Source organism: Notothenia rossii, assembly GCF_949606895.1.
Source record: "Notothenia rossii genome assembly, chromosome: 9".
NCBI lineage: Eukaryota > Metazoa > Chordata > Actinopteri > Perciformes > Nototheniidae > Notothenia > Notothenia rossii.
Genome location: NC_136907.1, coordinates 61,378,398 through 61,399,446, shown reverse-complemented (window position 1 = coordinate 61,399,446; position 21,049 = coordinate 61,378,398). Strand labels below are relative to the sequence as shown.

The window sequence follows — 21,049 nt, the reverse complement described above, 5'->3', positions numbered from 1 at the left end:
AATAAAAAGCAGATGTATAGATTGTGACACAAATGCCCTTTTATTAGGAAGCAGATCACAATCAGGTTGCATTCCAGTTCCTCCTCGTCCTCATTAAAGAACAATCAGTAATGATAAGAAACAAATTAGAAACATCCTTTAGTAGAAAATAATTCTCTCATGCGAGTTCTGTGTTCACACTACATTCATATTGGTTACTGATGACGTATTCACAAGCCTTTTGGAAAAAGAAAAAAACATTGATGAATTATCATTACATAGCTTTGAAAAAAGGGAAAATAATTCACATCAGAGACGCGTGCTGGCACGATAAAGTTTCCCATCATGCAATTGTCAGTTGATTCTATTCACAGGGTGGGCGTCATTGGTCTCCACAGAGTTGTGTCGGCGTGCATGCATGCGTGTCATCTTACATGTGCCCTTTTGTGCTTGAGCAGAGATTGGTGTTTAGATGTGTGTGTAGTCAGTGTGCGAGTGTGTGTGCAGTGTTCATACATACATGGAGTACTGGAGTAGGCAAACAACGAGCCCCAAACTGGATAATGGCTCATGTTATTTTTTTATACTTTTCTAACGTGAAATGTAGAGTTTAATCTTGAGCCTTGGGATTACTTAATCAACTCATTAAAAACAATGTAACTGCTTGTTAAATGGGACGGAAAGCTTATTTCAAAAGCCGATTCTCCTAAAAATTCCAATTTATTTAAGTGGAATTTGAACGCCTAATTTGAAGGCATGAGTTGCTGTCCCAGTGCTATTCGTGGTTTTGGATTTGAATGTCCCTCAGATCATAGAAAGAAGGCTTAGCTGAGGATAAGTGACATTCAGAAGCTTTGTTTTTGGTAGAAATAAACAGTATTCAGTAAAGACAACATGTGACAGGCCAGCACTGACCTCATTAAGTAGGTCATCAGAACCTCTGAGTGTTGCTCACCTTTATGCAGTTAAAGGTAACAGATTTATTGATGCACATGACAAGACTGAAACCAACACAACATAGATGCTTGGCGGTGACTCCGATGGCTTCTTTCTTTGAAAAAATACCCAAAAAATACATGAGCTCTGGTTCGTGCAAATTTGTTCCTAAAGGCAAATAGGAATTCAAGGACAAAACACGTTCCCTCTTATTTAAAAAGTGACAAATATCTTACACACTTCCACCGGGAATGGGAATTTTATGATTCCATGAATAAAGGTAGATAGAATAAAGAAGAGTCATAAGTTTTCCATTCCTTGGATCTGGATATTGCAGTTGGTGCTCCTGTATTTATACTGACGGCACATACATCATGGGTGTCTATACAATATATTGCTCACAATCTCAGAGCCCATTTACCCCCACACACTCGCACACACACACACCTTCACACACATGCACACAAACGATAACAAAAGAAACAGGGGGTTTGCTCTTCGTAACAAGAACATAGGAACAAACCACTATTGCCTTAAAGAGATGAGTTTGGTGTGCAGGCGATCGGGAGCCGTGTCCTTCAGCATGGCGTCCTCTGGGCTTCTCCTCAGTGTCATTCATGAAAGACAATCGCAGAGAGTGGTATTGTTTATGTAGACGGGTGGGCACGTGGGGAAGCCTCCTGGTCTTTTTATCAACTGAATCTTTGAAAGGATGTATAGTGCGTAAAGTGACCCCCCGTCCGCTGATCATCCTGTAGCCCTTTTTGGAGTAAATGTGCACTCTAGGGGTGTGGATGTGTTCGACACTGGGGTATTGCTCCGTTTATCATGATGTGAAGAAAGATTTTTTTGTATATATAAACTTTGTGGCCACAACCTTCATCTCTACACATCATCAGTTTCTCCACGATCATCACGGTTAGTTGGGTTATAAAACCTTATTACCAGGGATATATATGTATGCACCATGCTCACAGGTAAAATATTGTGTTGGGGGGGATACAGCAACGTGAATCACAGTGTTCCTGGGTTCAACATGCAGGACATTACAGGACAGACTAGAAGTGACGTTGCCCCCCTGGATGCTGATCTAAGGTCATTGTTTTCTCTCTATTTTTGATTTTGGAGCAAAAGGGTGCCGATCTTAGATCTGTGCCTGACCTCCGACCTACACAACACATCACACCGTGGGAAAATTACGCAGAGCAAAACAACGACGAGGGGGGGGGGGGGGGGAGAAAGACTGACAGACTTGAAGAACGACACACAGTCAGGCAGGCAAGCGGACAGACGGACGGACAAACAGAGCTAGACAAGAACCGCTCTCTGAAGACAAAGAGAAGCAAAAGTGCAAAGTGGTCGTCCTCGAACTATCAACAAGGTTCAGTTGTGGCTCTGCGTTGCATTATATCACATCTAAATGTACAGCGTATAAAAGGTGTGATGCATTCTGGGAGAGATTGAGTGACAAGTGCTTTCTAATGTGAGGCTAAACTGAAGTGGAAAAATTAATTATGAATGATTATAAACATATTCCTCCATGTTTTGCATTGATAACATTGCAATGTAAATGTTGCATAATGTATGCAGATATATGTACAATAGAGCATGTGTGTGCTTGTGAATTGCACATGGTTGTCTATCTATGCAGGTGTGACTTCTATATGTGTGCATAATGCTATGTCTCTGGGTTGTTGCGCACACGCATGTCTTTGCTCTCCCCCCCCCCCTCAGCTGCGACCCTCCTCCGCTGAGCGCTGGTCCGACTTGAGCTTGACGAACTCCTTGGCCACCTCGTCGTTGTTGCGCTGAGAGAGGATGCGCAGCACGGTGAGGCCCGTCTCGTCCATGTGGACGCGGCGGCCCAGCGGCATCCAGAGCGTCACGCTGCCCTTGCTGGCGATGTCCTTCAGCTGCACCACGGACATGCCCACCGTGCGGTCCTCTCGGGCGAAGCAGTAGTCCTTCACACACACCTGCAGCTCGTAGCTCTCCGGACCCACCTCCGTGCCCAACGCGCTGAAACACACAGTCATATCCTTGTTTTACTACACGTCCTCTGCATTTGACTAACACTCAAGAATTAACATTTCAAACTCTCCGGTACATACGAGTCAACCAAAAGAGCACACACCCTGTAGTTTTAATAACCTGCTACATTTGGAACCCAGCTGATGTCTTTATCATACACTTTGACTTAACCCTGTACTAAGGCAAAGCAAACGCACCCTAATCTATAAATGGAAGAATGGTAGACCCAGGAGAGAGAATCTAAAGGTCAAACATTGAAAGAGAGGAGACTCTGAGAGTGTGTGTCTAAATATGTGTACACGTAAGCACATATGAGAATTTAAGTAGATACATGTGTATACGAATGTACCGGTGTGTGCGTATGTCTGCTATTATACAAAAAACTAAGAAAAAACTAAAAACAAAGTTAAAAAAAAGTTATGGAGTACATTGCCTGAGACTATTAACTCATAAATGATACACATGTTGTTTTTATCTCGTCTTCACTGTATTCTTTATTTTGTCTATTTATAGTAAGAGGGTTAAGTTAATATGCTCTGTTGCATTTTTACTAAGTTATTTAGAGGAACCTGATGAATGTTAAATGGACAAAGAAGTTGCTTTTTTCCCACTACTTACTGCAGTGCCGTATAGTATATAGTATATAGTATGAAGTATATAGTATACAGTATATGTAATTCATAGAGCAGACAGGATGACACTCACTACTGAAAGCTCTCAATGAACTTGGGGGACCAGGCGTTGTTTTTGGACTTGGTGGCAAACTTCCTCTTCTTGTCGCTGAGGTGAGGGCCGATGATGTAGACCTCCACGAAGGGCCTGAAGCCCTGAGCCTTCCACTTCAGGTCGTTGGCAGCCACCACTGGAGGGACAGACAGAGGTTAAGGTAAAGAAGCAATGTAGGAGAATACAAGGACATTTGCTTTGTTTTTACCTTTGATGCCGATCTTGTGCTCTCCATTCGGTTGGGGTAAAATGTCCACGCACATGATGACCTCACCCACAGCATCCACTCCAGATGCTGTAAAGACATGCTCAGTGATTACTCTTATTTATATAATGACTTTGTGTGCCATATTTTCCACAATAACCAGTGTGTCTGCAGTCTAACATGTAGCACAGCTGATACCGTATTTATGACTCGAGGAATTGGGATGCGTCAGCAGAATACACACACACACACACACACACACACACACACACACACACACACACACACACACACACACACACACACACACACACACACACACACACACACACACACACACACACACACACACACACACACACACACACACACACACACACACACACACACACACACACACACACACACACACACACACACACACACACACACACACACACACACACGAGGAGCAGGACTTGGCTGGGCAAGGCAGCTTTTGTGCCAGTTCTACCGCTGAGCAAAAGGCAAACTGTAACGCAGTAATGGCTGGTCATTTGTCTTATTCACAGTGAAAGAAAAAGAGAAAGAAGCCCCACAAAAACCTGGACAAAAGCTAAACTGCTTTTCATCAGCTGACAGTCTCTGCACAACATGGTCTTCTGTTCACTGAGTCTTAACTTCAAACCATCACCAGCTCACCTGATTTGGTCAATATCGTCCTCTGTGCATTCTTCATGTATAACATGCTTCATCTACCACAGACAGTTCTTTGTGCCTTTTCTCAATCAGCTGATACATAGGAGGTCAACCTGGAAAGTATAACCCAGAAATAGCGTGCCGAGGGGCTAACGCTGCTCCGGTTATCTTTGCCCTCTCAGGTGTCTGAGCTGCTGCAGGTTACCGTGGGGACAAACAGCTGTGACGTCACACTGCTGACACTTACGTTTCTCTGGTGGTGTGTCTTCATTTGCCGTGCACCTGAGCCCTTTCCCTCCGTGGACTGAGAGGAGGCAGAGGAAATAAAGCATTAGAGGATGAAAATGCTCATAAGTACAACATGTGGAAAGCATTCTTTATAAATACTGCAAATGAAAGTGTTGTGCTGATGTTTTAAATACTTGACAACTAGAGCGTCCTTGAGCAAGACATTTAAAGTATTTATTATTCCTGTTTTCTGATAATCATGATCTAAATAGTGTGTAGTGTGCGTTGGTGTTGCTACTGTAATTCACTAACGCAATGAGCCAAACATTTTCTTCCAACACTGTAGGCAAGTTATTCTATTAAACTCACAATCCACTTTTGATTCCATAAGTAAGAAAAAGAAGTAGAGATCTTTGAGAGTCACCAAAGAATTTTTGTGTAAAAGGCTTCTTTGTGACAGAGTGTGTGTGTGTGTGTGTGTGTGTGTGTGTGTGTGTGTGTGTGTGTGTGTGTGTGTGTGTGTGTGTGTGTGTGTGTGTGTATTGTTTCTACTTGAGGTCGTACCCTGAGCGCTCTGCGAGAGGACAAACTTCCTGATGAGCTTGTCTGTGGCCTGGGTGTACAGAGACAAGGCGTAGCGCAGAGACTGCAGGTCTGGACTCTTCTCCAAGAACGTCTTCTTCAGGCCCACACCACCAGCGTGGAAGTATTGCTGTAACAGATGAGACAACACACGCGTATTGTAGAGAACCAGAAAGACACACAGAGGCTAAAACACAAAGAAGTCTAAGTGGAAAATGTAAAAATGTGACACAACTAGTTTCAGGCCTGGAGCTACGGAGAGAAGGTGGTGTAAAGCAGGCTGGGCAACTCAAACACCTCTAAGCTAAATTATGTTGAAAATAACATTGTCTTATTTCTGATTTTATTTATTTATATTGATATACGGCATATGTCCTATTAGGTCAGATAAACGTGTTGAATGACTGAAGTTAAAAAAGGACCAGTATGTAGGATTAAGATGATTTGTTTTAGCAAAAATTAAATACATTGTTTGTATTACTGTATACCTTAAACTCAGAATCTTTTTGTTTTTGATAATCTGAGACTGAGCTCTTTATCTCTACAAAGGGCTCTCTTCTTTAGGGCCCATCATTTTTCTACAGTAGCCAATAACAAATAAACCCTCCACGGGCTCTAGAAAGGGCCTGTTATGACTTTATACGAGAGATAAGTCAAGTGAGACGTGCCATTTTCCCCAAGCATCCAGTGGAGTCGCCCCCTGCTGGATAAAATAAAGAATGCAGGTTTATTAAGGGACCCAAGCACTGGCTTGAGAGGTAGAGGCTGAGCATTCATTTGGTTGAAAGCAGAGACCTTACCGCTAGATGCCACTAATTCAAACACACTGGACATTTAAATCTTTCAGTTGAACCCCATTGTATGGTTTAAGAGCATCCCATTTTTCATTCTCTTGAACACAGAATATGACATACTCTGTTATTTGAGTATTTCTTCACGTTAAGCAAACACAAAATGTTATTAAAATAAGAATCCAGCACCAATTCCTTGGCTGCTGTGTTTGTGGGACACAGTGTACTCTACCTTAATAGTGTCCAGAGCCAGCTCTATCACTGCACACTGTTTAGGACTGAGAGCTTTGGCCTCCTCTCGTCCCATGTGCTCCTGCAGGACAGATCAAACAGGGGTCAGTCTTTTGCTTTACTAAAATTTAGTAGATATTTCTTAGTACATTTGCTTTGTTTGCAGCGTTCTGTTTTTATCACCTTGAGTTTGGAAAGCTGACCCAGCTCCTTAGCAGCGTTAAAGATCATCTGAGTGCCCTGTGGTTGAGAGACGGACAGACAGGTGAGTGAAGAAACCTAAAAGGTGGTGTTTTAGAGATATGCATATGTTGAGTGAGAGGTGAGTTCAAGAGGTTTAGTGAGGACAGACAGCTGCAGAAACAAGGGTTTGAAGAGTGAGGTGGAATTGGGTCAAACTACAAAGGTCAACTAATCTATCTATATTTTGAGTAAACATTCAGAATGAAAAGAAACGTCATCTTGAAAAACAATATAGGCTTTAGTGCCATGGTGTGGAATCATGGGGTCATTATGCCTCTGGTGATGTGTGCTGCCATTTAAATTCAGGTTGGATGCACTGCTATCCACAGAGAAGGAGAACTTAAGACTGCAGAGGGTGGTGTTAAGACTCATGCTAACAGAGGGCAACATACACATACTTACAATGACCTAAGAAAGGAAGGAAGGGAGAAAGAATGGTGTTAATGGCAGGAGCGATGGGTACATTAAAATGGAACAAAGCAATGAAAAGCATGGAAATTCAGAAGCAGAGAAGAAGAAAAAGGAGAAAAAAGAAGAGTGGATGTCTTAATGTATTACACACCGTCGTGTCAGTGAGAGTTGGAAGCACAATTGTTTTTTCCATTGTGTTCATCACCAGTTTCCAAAGCTCCTTCAGCACTCTCTTCAGGACGGTCTTCTCGCAGATCTTAGCGAACAGCGACAGGCTGAAACACAGAAACACAATCTCTCAGCTGCCAGACATGAGGGCAGAACTGACACACACATTTCCATTTGTTTTTGGAGTGTGTGTATGTTGAGGCCATGGAAACATTCCCATAGTTACAGACAATAGCTCACTTGCGAGACTTGTTTAAAAAGAAAATAGTTTCAGTTTCTAAAACACCTTTTTTCAGTTGCTGAGTTGGAGAAAATCATTTTATCTTCTTCAAATCCAATGCTGTCTTTGTAACAAAACGGCATTCAATATATTCTTGTAACCATTCAAGAACTGGGTTTTAAAAGGTTCAAAGGTCACATGTCATGCTTTTCCGGTTATTACCCGTCCCCTTGTGTGTTATGAAGGTTTTTCTGCATGTAAACGGTCTGCAGAGTCAAAACCCTCAAAGTACACCCTGTAGCGAGTAAAACTCTAACACAGAAAATACCTCCCCAAAACGCCTCGTTGGTGAAACGTCATCATGACGTCATCGTCATTTGATTCTTCCGGGTACGTGCTTTCGTAAGTTACGTTAAGCCCCCGCTGATTGGTCCAAATTGACCAATCCACACACACACTCAGTGCAGGCAGCCCTGCTGATTTCTGCTCCGTGCTGCAGGCTGATAACAGACAGTTGGGATCGCGCTACATTCTCTCTGGAGACCCATTTTCACAGCGTTTATCAACCTATAAACCTTTTTCTTACTCAATATCAAGCCACACTTATTGTTTTTATTTCGGCGGCTGTGACTTTGTGTGTGTTCAGGTTGAGTTTGGCTGTGTTTGGCTGTGTATCGCTAGACAAGGAAATCACAGGGGAGGGGGGGGGGGGGGGAATACTGCTGAATACACATACTTTACAGAGATGCTGTATGCGAAACCAATGTGAGTTTGGAAAGTTGCACAGTATTTTTCTATTTTACTATACCTCAACAATGGAATTATGATCAGTGGAAATGGCCATGACACCTCTCCTTTAAGTCATTATCTCCATGGAAATGTGATATTATTTGAAGAATCCTTTATTGCCTGAGACACATTCAGCTCAATTCTTCAGCCGCATTGATTTGTAATATCCAGCCGCACTTACTTGATGTCCAGGAAGTCCATGATGGGCTGCAGGACGTTGTCGGCATCCTGAACCACGCTGCCATTGGCCGGGACCGTCTGACCTTTGACCTGGGCGAGGATATCTCCCATCTGCCTGACGTTGTCCTCGATCTGGGGCTGGAAACTGCATCACCAAACAACAACAACAACAACAACAACAACAACAACAACAACAACATGTAAACAGACTGTGAAATCAGCAGGAGAAACTGGCCCAGCATCTCTCAGTTTGGATCAAACACACACCTGACAGCAAAGATGCGGCTGAGGTCGTCCATGACGCTGTTCAGTTTGTTCTGCAGCTCCTTGAGGAAGTCACTAGCATCTAAATTGAGCTGTAAAAAGACAAATGGGATGATTAGAGTCATATCACAGACACACAATCCCAACAATAAGAGCATGTATGGAAACTCACATCTTTGCCCCCCATGGCCTCAAACATCTTCTCCAACTGAACTCTGAGCTGCTGGATGTTATTGATGATGATACACGGCTGAGGGGGGAAAGAGAACAATCATTACGATCACACTTCACTCTCCCTTCCTCCGTCTGCTCCCAGCGTTTTATCGTAATCAATCAGGGTTAGTCCTCCTAACTTTTTGTATTGCTTCTTTGGCGAAAAGAAGCCTTGGTGATGCAGGGCAGGAGGAGCAGGAGATATCAGTAATTACTCCTCCTCGGGACCCTCGTCCCTCTGGGAGAGCTGCCCACTTTCCCCGAGGTTACACCACATTCAGCTAATTACTCAACTCTAATTCACGTGGAAACACTGGGAATGGCTCTAACACTGAAGAGCAGTTTACTGTGCTAAAACAATCCTGACCACATACACTAATGCGCTCTCTTGATGGAGCTCAAGTTAAACCATTAAATCAGTCACAGCTCTCACAAATATATCCATCTGTTAGTGTGTTGTGCCAAACTTTCTACACACCGTCATCGAATCAAAGAAAATATAAAGATTTTAGTTAGGAGATCCATTTCAAAAACATACATATGCTATTAAAATGTGCAAATCTGCATACATTTCTGGCGTATATAAATCTGGTTATAGGGGCATTTAGGATTATATATATTTTTTATCCCTCTATAAATAAAAAAATACTGTTAAAGCCACATGAAATTCATTGTTGCCATGTTCCTAGGAATTAAACCATATGAATCTGGCTACGATTGCCTGCAGAATATAGACAGGAATAAAATGTGCTACATAAGGAGAAGTATGAGAAAAACAAGCCTTTTAAAGCATTTTAAAATTCAAACCAATTGACCATACACTTCAAATGAATATGATACATCTTTTTGACTAATAGATATCACCATGAAACTTCCCCGGTTCATTTATAACAATAAGAGTATGGCTTTACACATTTCTGAAATGTTATGTTTAATTGAGCACATGAGACATGATCTCATTTCAACTTCTTTTAGGTTGACAAAAAGCCCCACATGTCAACATTTAACATGGCATGAACTGTGTTTCTTGCCTTACAACATCTCTAACACCTACCACTTTCTCCTTTTTGACATGATTGTGGAAGTCCTTTTCGATGATGTCAGCATAAGACAGCAGGACATTGCCAATGGTCTAAGAAAAGGACACAACATAATGGCATGAGGGCAAACTTAGAGTGAAGAAAATACTCAGACATTCTGTGAGAGTGTGAACAGGTGAAAGTCACCTTGGCGAATCTCTTCATGTAGTTGCCAACAATCTGAGGGTCGGGACACTCCAGCTTGCGAATGATTTCAAAACTCTGATTTAGCTGAGAGAACACGTCCACCACCGAGCAGGAGAACAAAGCGTGCTCCGATGTGACCTGGAACTGCAGAGCGAGAAGAAAGGGGGGGGGGGGGGTGTTAGGAGCTGTTATGTGGTGCTGATGCTGCAAGTAATCTGAGCACGTCTAACACTGGAGGTAAGGGGTTGAATTCCCCTGAGGGACACCCGTGGGAGATGATCAGACAATGAAGCTGACCCCTCTCCAGCTGCACGTGATCAAAAGATTTGTGAGGTGATTTTCTCTGAAAGCAATGGAGGTGATCACAGGGTTGTGATGAGGAGCAGGGCCCTCATTAACAGGCGGCCATTAGTGAATAGTGTTATGATATGTGAAGCGGCTGGGGGACCGCTGTTTTTCGCTGACACAGGAATGCAGAAGCTGCCTCTGGCGACAGTAATTGGACCCAAAGGAGTGCTGACATATGAGCTGAGAGGATGTTCAGCTGCTCGCATCGACCTTCTTTCTGTGTGGATATGTAGAGGCAATGAGACCCAGTGTGGAGCATCTGCATTTCTCCGAGGTAAAGTTTTTTTTTCCATTTGCCTTTGGTATCGAGTCATTATTGATTGCCTTGAGGCCTTCAAGCCGCTCTTCTCAGCCTTGAATGTGCTGAGTCGGGAGAGATGGTGCAGTCTGCCTGAATTTTCATGAGAAATACATGAATACATTTTTTGGGGGGAAGCTGCAGGTAGGAGGGTCAAGTTTAGGCTCCAATACTTTATTTTCTTACCGTCTCAGCAGAATTTCATTGTTGAATTTAAGTCAAACATTAGTTTCGCATGACGAGGTGTTTCTTTCCTTTCAAGAAAAATCTCTTTTCACTTCATTTTTTGGGTGGGCGGCAACATCCCTCAAGCTGCATGGCAATTGGTCGTGTGTGTGTGTGTGTGTGTGTGTGTGTGTGTGTGTGTGTGTGTGTGTGTGTGTGTGTGTGTGTGTGTGTGTGTGTGTGTGTGTGTGTGTGTGTGTGTGTGTGTGTGTGTGTGTGATTGAGAGTGTGAATAACATGGAGATTCCTCTTTCTCTGCACACTTTGATGTAAAAAGCCAATATTATTAGTTAAAGGAAAAGTTAAGACATAACAAAGATGGCCACTATGTCAGTAAGATTGATATCGCTTTCCTTCTGGTTAGTCAGATGCCGAAGCAAGCTTCATACTGTACAGATGCGTGAGTGGTATCATTCTTAGCTTTTTGAGACGAATAAAAGTGTTTCCAAAAATGTAAAAGTAGCCTTTAACTAGGGATTAGGTTAGAAAACCTTAAACAGGGCATTCAAACTAACTAAAGATTTAACAATAAGGCGTTGTTGGGTGTGGTCTTATATCTAGAGGTTGTGTTTTAAAGCACTCGCAAAAATGCAAGCAACCAACTATTTCTTTCTTTTGTGACGACCCCTGTTAATTGCTTATTCTAGTATGTCAGCATTTGAAATATGAAGGATGCGGATGAAAGCATTTACCCCGTCTTTCTTGTCCCTCTCCAGAGCTCCGTGCAGGAAATCTCTTGACACTTCTTCGTTCTCGTCCAACCACATGACGACAAACGGTTCAAACCAGCTGCAGAGGAAGGAACGAGCAGAGGCAGCATGAGTGTCTGTCCCACGGTGTGAAAGGCAGGGTGTGGATGCTGTTTATAAGACACTTACGCTGGATACTCAGGTACGTGCTTCTGGAAAGTGTGCAGCTCTTTGCAGTACTCATTGTAGAGCCATTTCACCTTGAAGTGCAAGTTCATATAATCTGCGCTTTTACACAGGCGGTTCTTCTCATGCTCTGAGTGTCAAAGAGAAAGAAAGAATTAGTCCCACGTCACCACTGTTTCTCCATATAAACTTTATATACAGACACAAACAAATGACCGTTGACCCCCCACGACAACACACACAAACACCTACCCTCCATGGCGTATTTCATATCTTGTGCAAACATATTCCACATGACCTCGGCGCTGATCTTGCCCACGTTCAGTTCCTGGGGAAACCTGTGAGAGGCAGTACTCATGCTTAAATCACCCCTCTGTATCCAGCAATGCTACTCTATTATTTAACAAGAGAACCCAGTTTTATTATGTAACTCCATTAGTGTTTCATCTGTATTCTTTATTTTAGACACTTTTATCCTCACTGACCCTCAAACCAGCCTTGAGTTTATCTAAATTCATAGAAGTATTAGATCCAAATCCAAACTAACCCCACCCAATCAAGTGTTTGTTCTACAGGAATGACTACTCTGATGACACAGCCTTTGCCGTAAGTGCGAATTGTAAGTGCAAATATGCTTATGATTAAAAATACATTGTTGATACAGTTAGAGGCTCGGTTTTTAAAAATTTTGATATTCTAAGCCAGGGGTGTCCAAACTACGGCCCGGGGGCAAAATGCAGCCCGCGGACCAACTTGAATAGGCCCTCAGCAAATCAAAAAGCATAATGACTTAAGTATAATAAACGTCTGCTTGTCTTATATTGTGCTTCTTAAATATATGTTCAAATACATTACACAGTATTCATGTGTTAATAAGCCCAAATTTCAAATGAATGCAGTCAATTCAACATTTTCTAATAAATCTAAGTTGATCAGAAAAAAGCCCAACAAATTATTTTCTTAACAACCTTGAAATAAACCCTTCATATTTCCTCTTATTATAACCGATCTGAGGCTCCTGCTTTATGAGATGAGCTGCTAACACAATGAATGAAACCCTATGGAGAGCTGTCATGTAGGCCATTTTTTTCTAACAGCATTTTCAAGTATCAAGAATAATTTGCCTACATTGGATTGATTTTTCCAACTTATAACTGAACTTATGAGGCAGTATACCTCACCTCTAGTGAGGGGCCCCGCCCTCGGTGAAAAAAGTGTGGACACCCCTGTTCTAAGCTATAGTAAGTACAAGGCAGCTTTTTTGACTGCTTGGCTTGTTTTCTCTTCCCTCCTCTTATTCTATTACTAAATGAATCCCCTACAGCTGCTCAAAAAGTCTTGATCTTTTTCTAAACGTGCTGTTAGATGCATGCAAAATGTGACTAATAAGGCCGATGATATGAGACTCACTGATTAAGGCAATGAGTGTAGGAGTTTTTGTCCTCCTCTATGATGGAGACGATGAGGGTGATGAGTTTGGACCAGAAGTCCAGATTTTTGGTGCTGGGACCCTGCTCATCTGGAGGGACTGCCTTCGACTGGAGACAGAGAAGAGATTATGGTTAGCGTAACAAAGGCATCCATCAAGAATTTCTTGCAGTGAGAAAAAACTTGGTGGTATCACTCGCCAGCACACATACACAGTATCTCTGCTTCATACACACAGACTTACAGGGTCCGTCTGATATTCCCTGTTGTAAAGGTCGTGGCAGTTGTTGAAGATGTACTCATAGGTGGAGTTGAGACAGGCTTTCACACAGTCCTTCACCACCTGGCTCGCTCTGGGTGGACTCTGCAACTCCTGGACCTGAACACAAATGTTACACATATGGTTGAATACACACACTGATCTTAAAAAGTCAAACTAAAATGATTTAACAGCCTGACCAAGCCAAGCTGACACACCCTGTCCCATGATAATAGCTTCACTTTGGATAGGGAAATGTGAAGATGAGTCTCAGTTGAAGCCTCAGGGCACTTTTCAGGAAGTACTGGAAAAGTGTTCCATGTTTGTTTTTTGGAGTTTAGTGTTAATGTGAACGGAAATAAATGATCCATCTTTCAGTCATCCTTACCTTCATCCTGAAGAATGTGATGCTGGTCAACAGATCCACTGTAGACTTGAGGTCTTGTAGTCTTTCAGGACTGCTGGCAGGGAAGTTATTCTAAAAGCACATTCAACATTATAATTATGAACATGTTCACTTAAGGATTCCCTTTCTTCAGGTAGTAAGATGAAGGGAATACATATTAGGAGTGGCCACACGAGAGCATAGACAATCTCATAGATGTCCACACAGAAACAGCATAAACAGGCAGGGATTGTAGCATCAAGAAATGAAGATACAATGTGTTTTGTATTTGTCATGAGAGAAAGAAGCAGTCAGTACCCGGTACATGGAGAGGTCGATCCTCAAGGAGTTGTGCAGCTGATCCAGCAGTTTGACAAACCTCTCCTTCTAAACAGGACAGACAAAAAAACAGAACAGACTCAGAATCAACGCCACTGCTGAAAGATCACTTGTTACCATTTAACTAAACAAACCCGAGGCCAAAACTGACGAGGCTCAGCTGATTGGACGTCCGGATAAGTAGGCAACGTCACGTTAAGCAGACTTTCATCTACAGCCCAGGGGGACCAAGAGTTACTCATTTGCTTTTTTAGGGACAGCAGTTCTACATTACATGACTTTGTAGCTGTTTTATTTTCTCTGCCACACAATTGTTTTTTTAAATGTAAGAATTTACTTTGTACATTTTGAGTGGTAAAGTGTGCATTCATGAGCAATAACAAATACTTCAGGGGGAGAATACAGAGTTACAAGAATACAAATGATTGAAGATATTCGTAAATAAAATAAATAAAATAAATAAAATAAATAAAATAAATTAAATAAATTAAATAAATTAAATAAATTAAATAAATTAAATAAATAAAACTAAATGTACAAAGTAATGAATCTAATACCTCCACAAAATATGACCATGAGTTCCTTTCATTTCACAAACGTATCTTTTTCACAACAGAACATGACTCAAAATCAACATTTCCTTTAAATCATTTGGGAAAATGGATAGGGCAGTTTGCCTTTTAGTCCTTTTTGAAACTCTGCCAAGAAAAGTCTTATCACTCATCACTTCCAAAATGTGCCCCAGGGATCGGCTTCCCCGAAACCTACACTGTTTCCAACATTTGGCATCTCCGCCAGCAAAGTGTTTTTTCTTATTTGATGTAATAAAGAAACAAATACAAATACTTTCATCCAAACTCCTTCCAGAGAGTTTGTGCCTCTTTGACACATTCAGAAAATCCTCATTTAATTTCTAAAGTTGACCTTCTCTGTCCGAGCTTCTCCTTAAAGGTAAAAGTAAACCATCTCTTTAGTTATAGCTAGTATAGTGACATTTATGAAGAAGTGACTCACGCCAAAGTTTGATGCAGCAAATCTGTCCGAGGCGGAAACATTGTTGGAGGACTGGGTGGTGTGGGCGTAGTAAGCGTTGATGTTGGCAAGCAGAGTGCTCATCACTGCTGGCACTCCGGGACACATGTACTTGGAGGACAAGCAGGCGAAGTGGCTGTGGGGGGGGGGGGGGGGGGGGGGGGGGGGGGGGGGGAGTGGCAAAAAGGAAATGCTCTTTATAATCAACAAGTATAACCTATATGTATGCATTATGAAACTATATACAAATAAGTGAATAAACCAATTCTTCAGAATAAGGATTTGATCTTATGTAATTTGTAGGTTCAGATTCAGAGTAATGCTTGAGGCACGTACGTCATGGCCTGGTAGATGGACTCTACTCCGTATCTCATGGCAAACTCGTCCACGATCTCCTGCGCCGTCTCCTCAAAATACACCTTCCACGCATCGTCCCCTTTGGCGTCAGGGATCTTTACCACGCCGCCATTCTGCTCCTCCGTGGTGTACTGGAACAGATGCTGAACAAAGGCAAGGGACAGGAAATTTAAAAAACAAATGCACATTGTAAAAAAAAAATACATCTGAAAGACAGAGAGAGACAGTTTTGGTACGCGTCTAAACGTTTTGAAAACTTGAACTGTCTGTCTTTACTTGTGTGGAGATTGTTGATGATTTGCTTCCTAGTGGGAATTGAATATTGTTATTGTGTTATGTTTGGTGTTTGTTTTGCGTCTGGTAACAATAAATACAAAATAACAGTCTGGAAAAAAAAAGGTGAGGCTAATGCCGTTTTCCAGTTCTTCATTAAAGTCAGGGTTGTAACTCATCTCCTTCTATCCTATAGTGGTGTACATTGATCAATAATTTCTGACAATTACAAATGAAGTCAACTGTAAGGATAAACGTCATGTTGGCAATGTTTTATCTATATAAAAAAAGCGCAATTCCCCTGGGTATTACAGCAGAAACATACATTCACAAAGTGATTAGTTGTGTTAATCTGGAAGGCAGAATTATTTGACTGTAACTCATTAACTCTAAAGGTTGCTGCTGCATAATTCAGGTTTTATTTCAACTGCAAATAACCAGAACTCCTTTAGGAGACCGACCTCGTGTAGACAGGTGTACTGGACGTGGTAAGGGGACACCGTCTCCTCTCCTTTGATCTCCACACTTATGTGCATCCGGATGGCTCCTGACACGGCAGACTTATCCGTTCTCTTGTCTGTCAAATCAAAGTAAGACATACATGCTTCCTTAGTTGGATGATCTCTGTTCCATCTACAAGAGACAAGCACTTCAATGATCTGCTCCTTGTTCTGTTATCTACGCTCCACTTGCTGCTCCTCTCATCCGTCTCTAATTCCCGGCAGTCTTTTCTCTTATCTTTCTCGAAAACTCACCCAGGTTGTACCAAACGTCCATCTCCCCGCTCAGAGTCCGCACTTCGATGATGGTTTGGCCCAGGAAGTCATCGCTCTCACGTTTGAACCTCTGTTTTACACGAGACTTGATGTCGTCATCCTCGTCCCACACGCGAACCTTGATGCGGTCCGACGAGTTGTGGCATTCACTGGATGAGGCAGAGTTTTTAGGGGCAAAAAAGAGGAAGTCAACAATGGCAATAAAAACATGGACAAAAAAAGAGTCTCTTACACATTTGCTAAGATATAACCTTGAATAAGAGCATGGCGCACTTTATGCTATTATCATAATACACCAAATGAAGTGTCAGCATTTGACTGTACTCACAAGTGGAAGTTTTCTTCCCAGACGGGGTTGAGGTTTCCGTAGATGGTCTTGGTTCTAATCTTGGTCTTCCCCACTTGAACAGTGACATAAGGGTCACTGGAGCCGGTTTTGTCTTTAGCCTGCAGGCCCTGAGCACATGCCACTGAGGAAAAGACATCAAAACCATTCAACAAAAACCTATACAGTTGTCTGACTCATACTTATCGTTTTTGAAACATTTTTTATATATCATTGTTTTCAAAAGAAAACAACCACAAGCAGCATGTTTTATCGCTATATCCCACAATCTCACATTTTCCTGAATGCCCTGTATGTAACATGTGTAGCATACAGTATGACACCCTTAACTCACCCGTGATGCTGATCTTCGCCGACCATTTGGACGTCCCATCAAGCACGCTCTGCTTGATTTGTTTCATCTGCGCGCCGTGTGTTGTTTTGTCGAGGGCGAACACTTCCAGGATGAGCTCGAAGATCTCTGGTTTGTTCCTCTCTCTGATCTTCATGCGGTCCTTCAGGACCATGATGATGTTCTGGGTTCGGTCCTCCGCCCCGTGTTTGGAGCTCTTTTCTGCCGCTCCTGATGGGACAGAGGAATAAAGAGAAGGATGTAAGAACGTGTCAAATATTTTCAAGCAGCTTAACTCCTGTTACGCTCTAACTAACGCATCTACTTAAAGCTGAGTGCCAAGTTAAGGCACTCGATTTTGAGATTCTTTGACATTTCTTGGCCAGGGATCAAACCTTCCAATACTATGGTGGAAAGGTTATCCACTCAACCACTGATCTGGTCAGGAAATAGCAGAAAGTCAGAGAGTGGAGGACCAACAGATGTTGTTGGCTCCAAGATCTCACGAGACTCTTTGGAGACAGCAGAGTGATGAATTATGCATTGCATAGATTGACTCCAAAATCAGTATGGGAATTGGATAAGTCACGCCGTGTGGAGCCTGAATGACAAAAAGCAGTATGGATGCAAAGGCTATGGGTAGAAGGCAGAGAGAGGCAGGGGTATGACAGCACATTACTCAGGAGACAAATTAGAAAGGAAGAGGAAGGCAAAATGTGAGAGCGGATAGAGGACGAGTATGCGATGTCAATCAGGCAGAAGGATACAGAGGAGGAGCTCAAATTAGCTTGGGATTTGTGTGGATGGCCGAGTATACTGAAGTAAAAAATGTGCATATGTTAAAAAGTGTGTGTTGGTGCATGTGTGCAAAGATGCTTCAGTCCTTACTCTGCAGACAGTCAGCGTTGAGCAGATCCTGGCACTTATCGTGGCATTTGACGCCGCACTCAGAGCAGCGCATGCCTTGTCGCGCGATGCCCCAGAGCAGCCCCTCGCATTCGTAGCAGTAGGTGGGGGTGGTGGCGGTCCACACCTCGAAGTTGTGTGGCGTAGTGGAGGAGATGGGGTAGATCAGAGCCTGTAGAGTCTTTTTATAAACATGACTTTTCTGCAAAGGGCACAGAAGAGAGAAATGTGATAACCAGCAGCGATTCAAGTAAAAAAACAAAACACGATGAACAGAATCGTTGTGAAGATGGAGGAGGAAACCCACCAGCTCTTCATTGCCGAGGGTGGTGGAGGCCATGGCGGAGGTGATTCCTGCCTTACGAGAGTTCTGCACGAGAGACTGGAAACAAGAGGGCAAACAGAACAGTTTAAATGAACTGTAAACCTAAGATTTAGAATGTATTAAGTGATTTATATATATATTTTAAACAAACACTCACCATTGCCTGATGAATCTGGTCAGTGATGAAAAAGTGTAAAAGAAACAGAATATTTTAGAAATGTAATAAGACAAACGCTACAAGCAAATATGATGCATTGTGTGTCTAACATAGATAGTAGGACAGTGTAACTAAATGTACACATGGCTGTAGTTACAGTAACCACCACATATACGCAAAGAAGTGAAATCATGTTGACGTAAGACGGGAAAAGGTACTATAGCTATAAACCTACTATAAAACAAAAGAGATAGAAATAGAGATGTTGGTTTTAGAGGAACTGAGATTCAACTGAGGACCAATAATGTCTCCAAAAGTGATTCCAAGGCAACCTGCAATACCGCTGTGTATTATTGCTTGTTAGTGTGTGTGTCCATGACTGAGTCTCACCAGATCTCTGACAAGAGGAACGGCTTTCCTCTTGCGAAGGTCAGGCATGCTGTCAATACTGTAGAGTGCGCCTCCCATTCTGTATAAGAAATAGATGAACAATTATACATTTATATAAATATGTAAAGTAATATTTACAGTAGATAAAACAACTAAATGAAATCACATTTTGTTACTATGAGGCAGATGTAATTATCCCTATGATTGTTTCTATTGCTACTCCATTCAACGACTTGACTGGAGAGTTTAATTACGCAGACTGCCTCATCTCAAATAGTGGGAATGACACTCACTCACACACTCACACGGTTTTAATTGCTGGGTTTCCATTTGGCTAGCTTAGCACTTCTTTATTATGCAGCCTCAGTTCCACTCTGAGGTCTGCCTCATCTACAAATGACCTGCCAGCTAAGTCAGGGCAGCCCACTGCCGCTCAATACTCACTGGCCAAATGCCATGAGCGGAAGGAGGGTGTGGATCAGAATGAAATAGAAGGGAGGATTCCCGGACCAAAGAAGGACATTTTAATCTAATGGGGCGGTTGGTGGCAGGTTTCCACAATGATCAGAGCATAACTTTAATCAAGTTTAATTCATTCATTTGTTTAGCAAGGCTGGAGAGGATGTGGGGAACAATTGGCAACGTACACACACACACATTCTTTACATGTCTATAACATTATTCAAACCCTTTTGGAAAGAAGATGAGGAAAGTACTTTTTTGATCATAACTAGGTTACGCATTTTAAAATATATTTTTGGTACTTGGAAAGATAATATTATTAATAATTTGCATGTGATGGCCATGAAGCGGAAGACAATGTTGTGGAAACCATCAAATACATTGATCCTGAAGGACACATACATAAGCTAAATAAGAATTACCCCAAAGATAGACTTTACATTAAATCAATAAAGTCAAAGATTGGTTATAAGACATTCAAACCCCAATACTGCTTCTCCTACACTATACCTCTCCCTTTCTTTCTTTGTTGTTGGATTGTTTGTTTGTTCTAGCTGGTTTGAGTTGTGTGTCTTCTATTTTGATATTTTATTAATTTAACTTGTACAACAGTAAAAGAATATGCATTAAAGCCTGAAGTAACCAAATATCTGGAAGATGATGGAAATAACTTTGCAATCAAGTATTTTCTAAAAAGCGAGACACAGATGGACTGATTGACTTATATGTGATATGTAATCTGTTTCATGTTAGAGAAAAAAAGAAGTGGCAGCAGACACTCACCCGCCTTTACCAAACCACAGCGAGCTGGAGGTCTCTCCTCTGGCCTGAGGGAGACAAAGCAGGAATGTCAGATAAAGAAAAAAGCAACCATAAAGAGAGCCCTGCAGCAGTTTCTAGCATTCATATACTGCATGAATGTAGCTGCATCAATAGATTTCTGATTATGGAATTTTATATCAGACTATTCAAAATACCATCTCGTCTGTGTCTTTGCATCAGAGGTCGAAAGTGTCAACAAAAACTCGTACAAAGAATCTGTGAGAGGCCTTACACAATGTGTACCCTCAGGAAAAGATGCTGAAAAAAGACATGTGAGCCAAGGAGAGCATAGATGCAAACTAAAAAGAGTTATTAAATAAATGTCACCATATTCACGTCATGAGATAATAAACAACTTTTGTAACTATTCAAAAAGCTTTGCCTGGATTTTGAAAACTAATATGTCATTGGAGAATCTGATGCAGCTCTTTGAAGATGCAATAGAGATATCAAATTGTTGTGAAAATGAATGAGCATATTGAAAGTGCATGTTCACAGTGAGGAGTTCAACAAGACATCTGTTCCACGCATTTCCTTCTTTCTCTCAAGCATCCAACCAGGTTGTACCTACCCGTCAGCATGCTCCAATGATGGCCGAGCAAAGTGCATGCGAG

The 21,049-nt window shown here is 42.0% G+C and overlaps 1 protein-coding gene across 2 annotated transcripts in view; it reads right to left on the bottom strand.

The window, feature by feature from the left end:
- Positions 1-15: 15 nt before the first annotated feature.
- The window catches only part of LOC307019333 (protein unc-13 homolog A), a 36,619-nt gene continuing 15,585 nt past the window's right edge, over positions 16-21,049 (bottom strand). The window contains exons 12-42 of one of the 2 annotated variants that reach the window (XM_079650134.1): positions 20,397-20,440; positions 19,152-19,230; positions 18,762-18,776; positions 18,587-18,661; positions 18,262-18,481; positions 17,377-17,604; positions 17,025-17,166; positions 16,676-16,845; positions 16,382-16,497; positions 15,627-15,790; positions 15,273-15,426; positions 14,238-14,303; positions 13,923-14,012; positions 13,520-13,654; positions 13,258-13,385; positions 12,100-12,185; positions 11,851-11,977; positions 11,665-11,761; positions 10,102-10,245; positions 9,930-10,007; positions 8,835-8,912; positions 8,666-8,754; positions 8,400-8,543; positions 7,193-7,316; positions 6,571-6,627; positions 6,389-6,469; positions 5,348-5,495; positions 4,803-4,859; positions 3,881-3,967; positions 3,652-3,808; positions 16-2,934 (exon numbers count right to left, since the gene is read on the bottom strand). In XM_079650134.1, the coding sequence (XP_079506260.1) occupies positions 2,646-2,934; positions 3,652-3,808; positions 3,881-3,967; positions 4,803-4,859; positions 5,348-5,495; positions 6,389-6,469; positions 6,571-6,627; positions 7,193-7,316; positions 8,400-8,543; positions 8,666-8,754; positions 8,835-8,912; positions 9,930-10,007; positions 10,102-10,245; positions 11,665-11,761; positions 11,851-11,977; positions 12,100-12,185; positions 13,258-13,385; positions 13,520-13,654; positions 13,923-14,012; positions 14,238-14,303; positions 15,273-15,426; positions 15,627-15,790; positions 16,382-16,497; positions 16,676-16,845; positions 17,025-17,166; positions 17,377-17,604; positions 18,262-18,481; positions 18,587-18,661; positions 18,762-18,776; positions 19,152-19,230; positions 20,397-20,440 (3,669 nt within the window). In that variant the 3' untranslated portion in view covers positions 16-2,645. Of the gene's footprint in view, positions 2,935-3,651; positions 3,809-3,880; positions 3,968-4,802; positions 4,860-5,347; positions 5,496-6,388; positions 6,470-6,570; positions 6,628-7,192; positions 7,317-8,399; positions 8,544-8,665; positions 8,755-8,834; positions 8,913-9,929; positions 10,008-10,101; positions 10,246-11,664; positions 11,762-11,850; positions 11,978-12,099; positions 12,186-13,257; positions 13,386-13,519; positions 13,655-13,922; positions 14,013-14,237; positions 14,307-15,272; positions 15,427-15,626; positions 15,791-16,381; positions 16,498-16,675; positions 16,846-17,024; positions 17,167-17,376; positions 17,605-18,261; positions 18,482-18,586; positions 18,662-18,761; positions 18,777-19,151; positions 19,231-20,396; positions 20,441-21,049 lie in introns of both variants that reach the window. The other variant, XM_079650133.1, reaches the window with a different exon arrangement.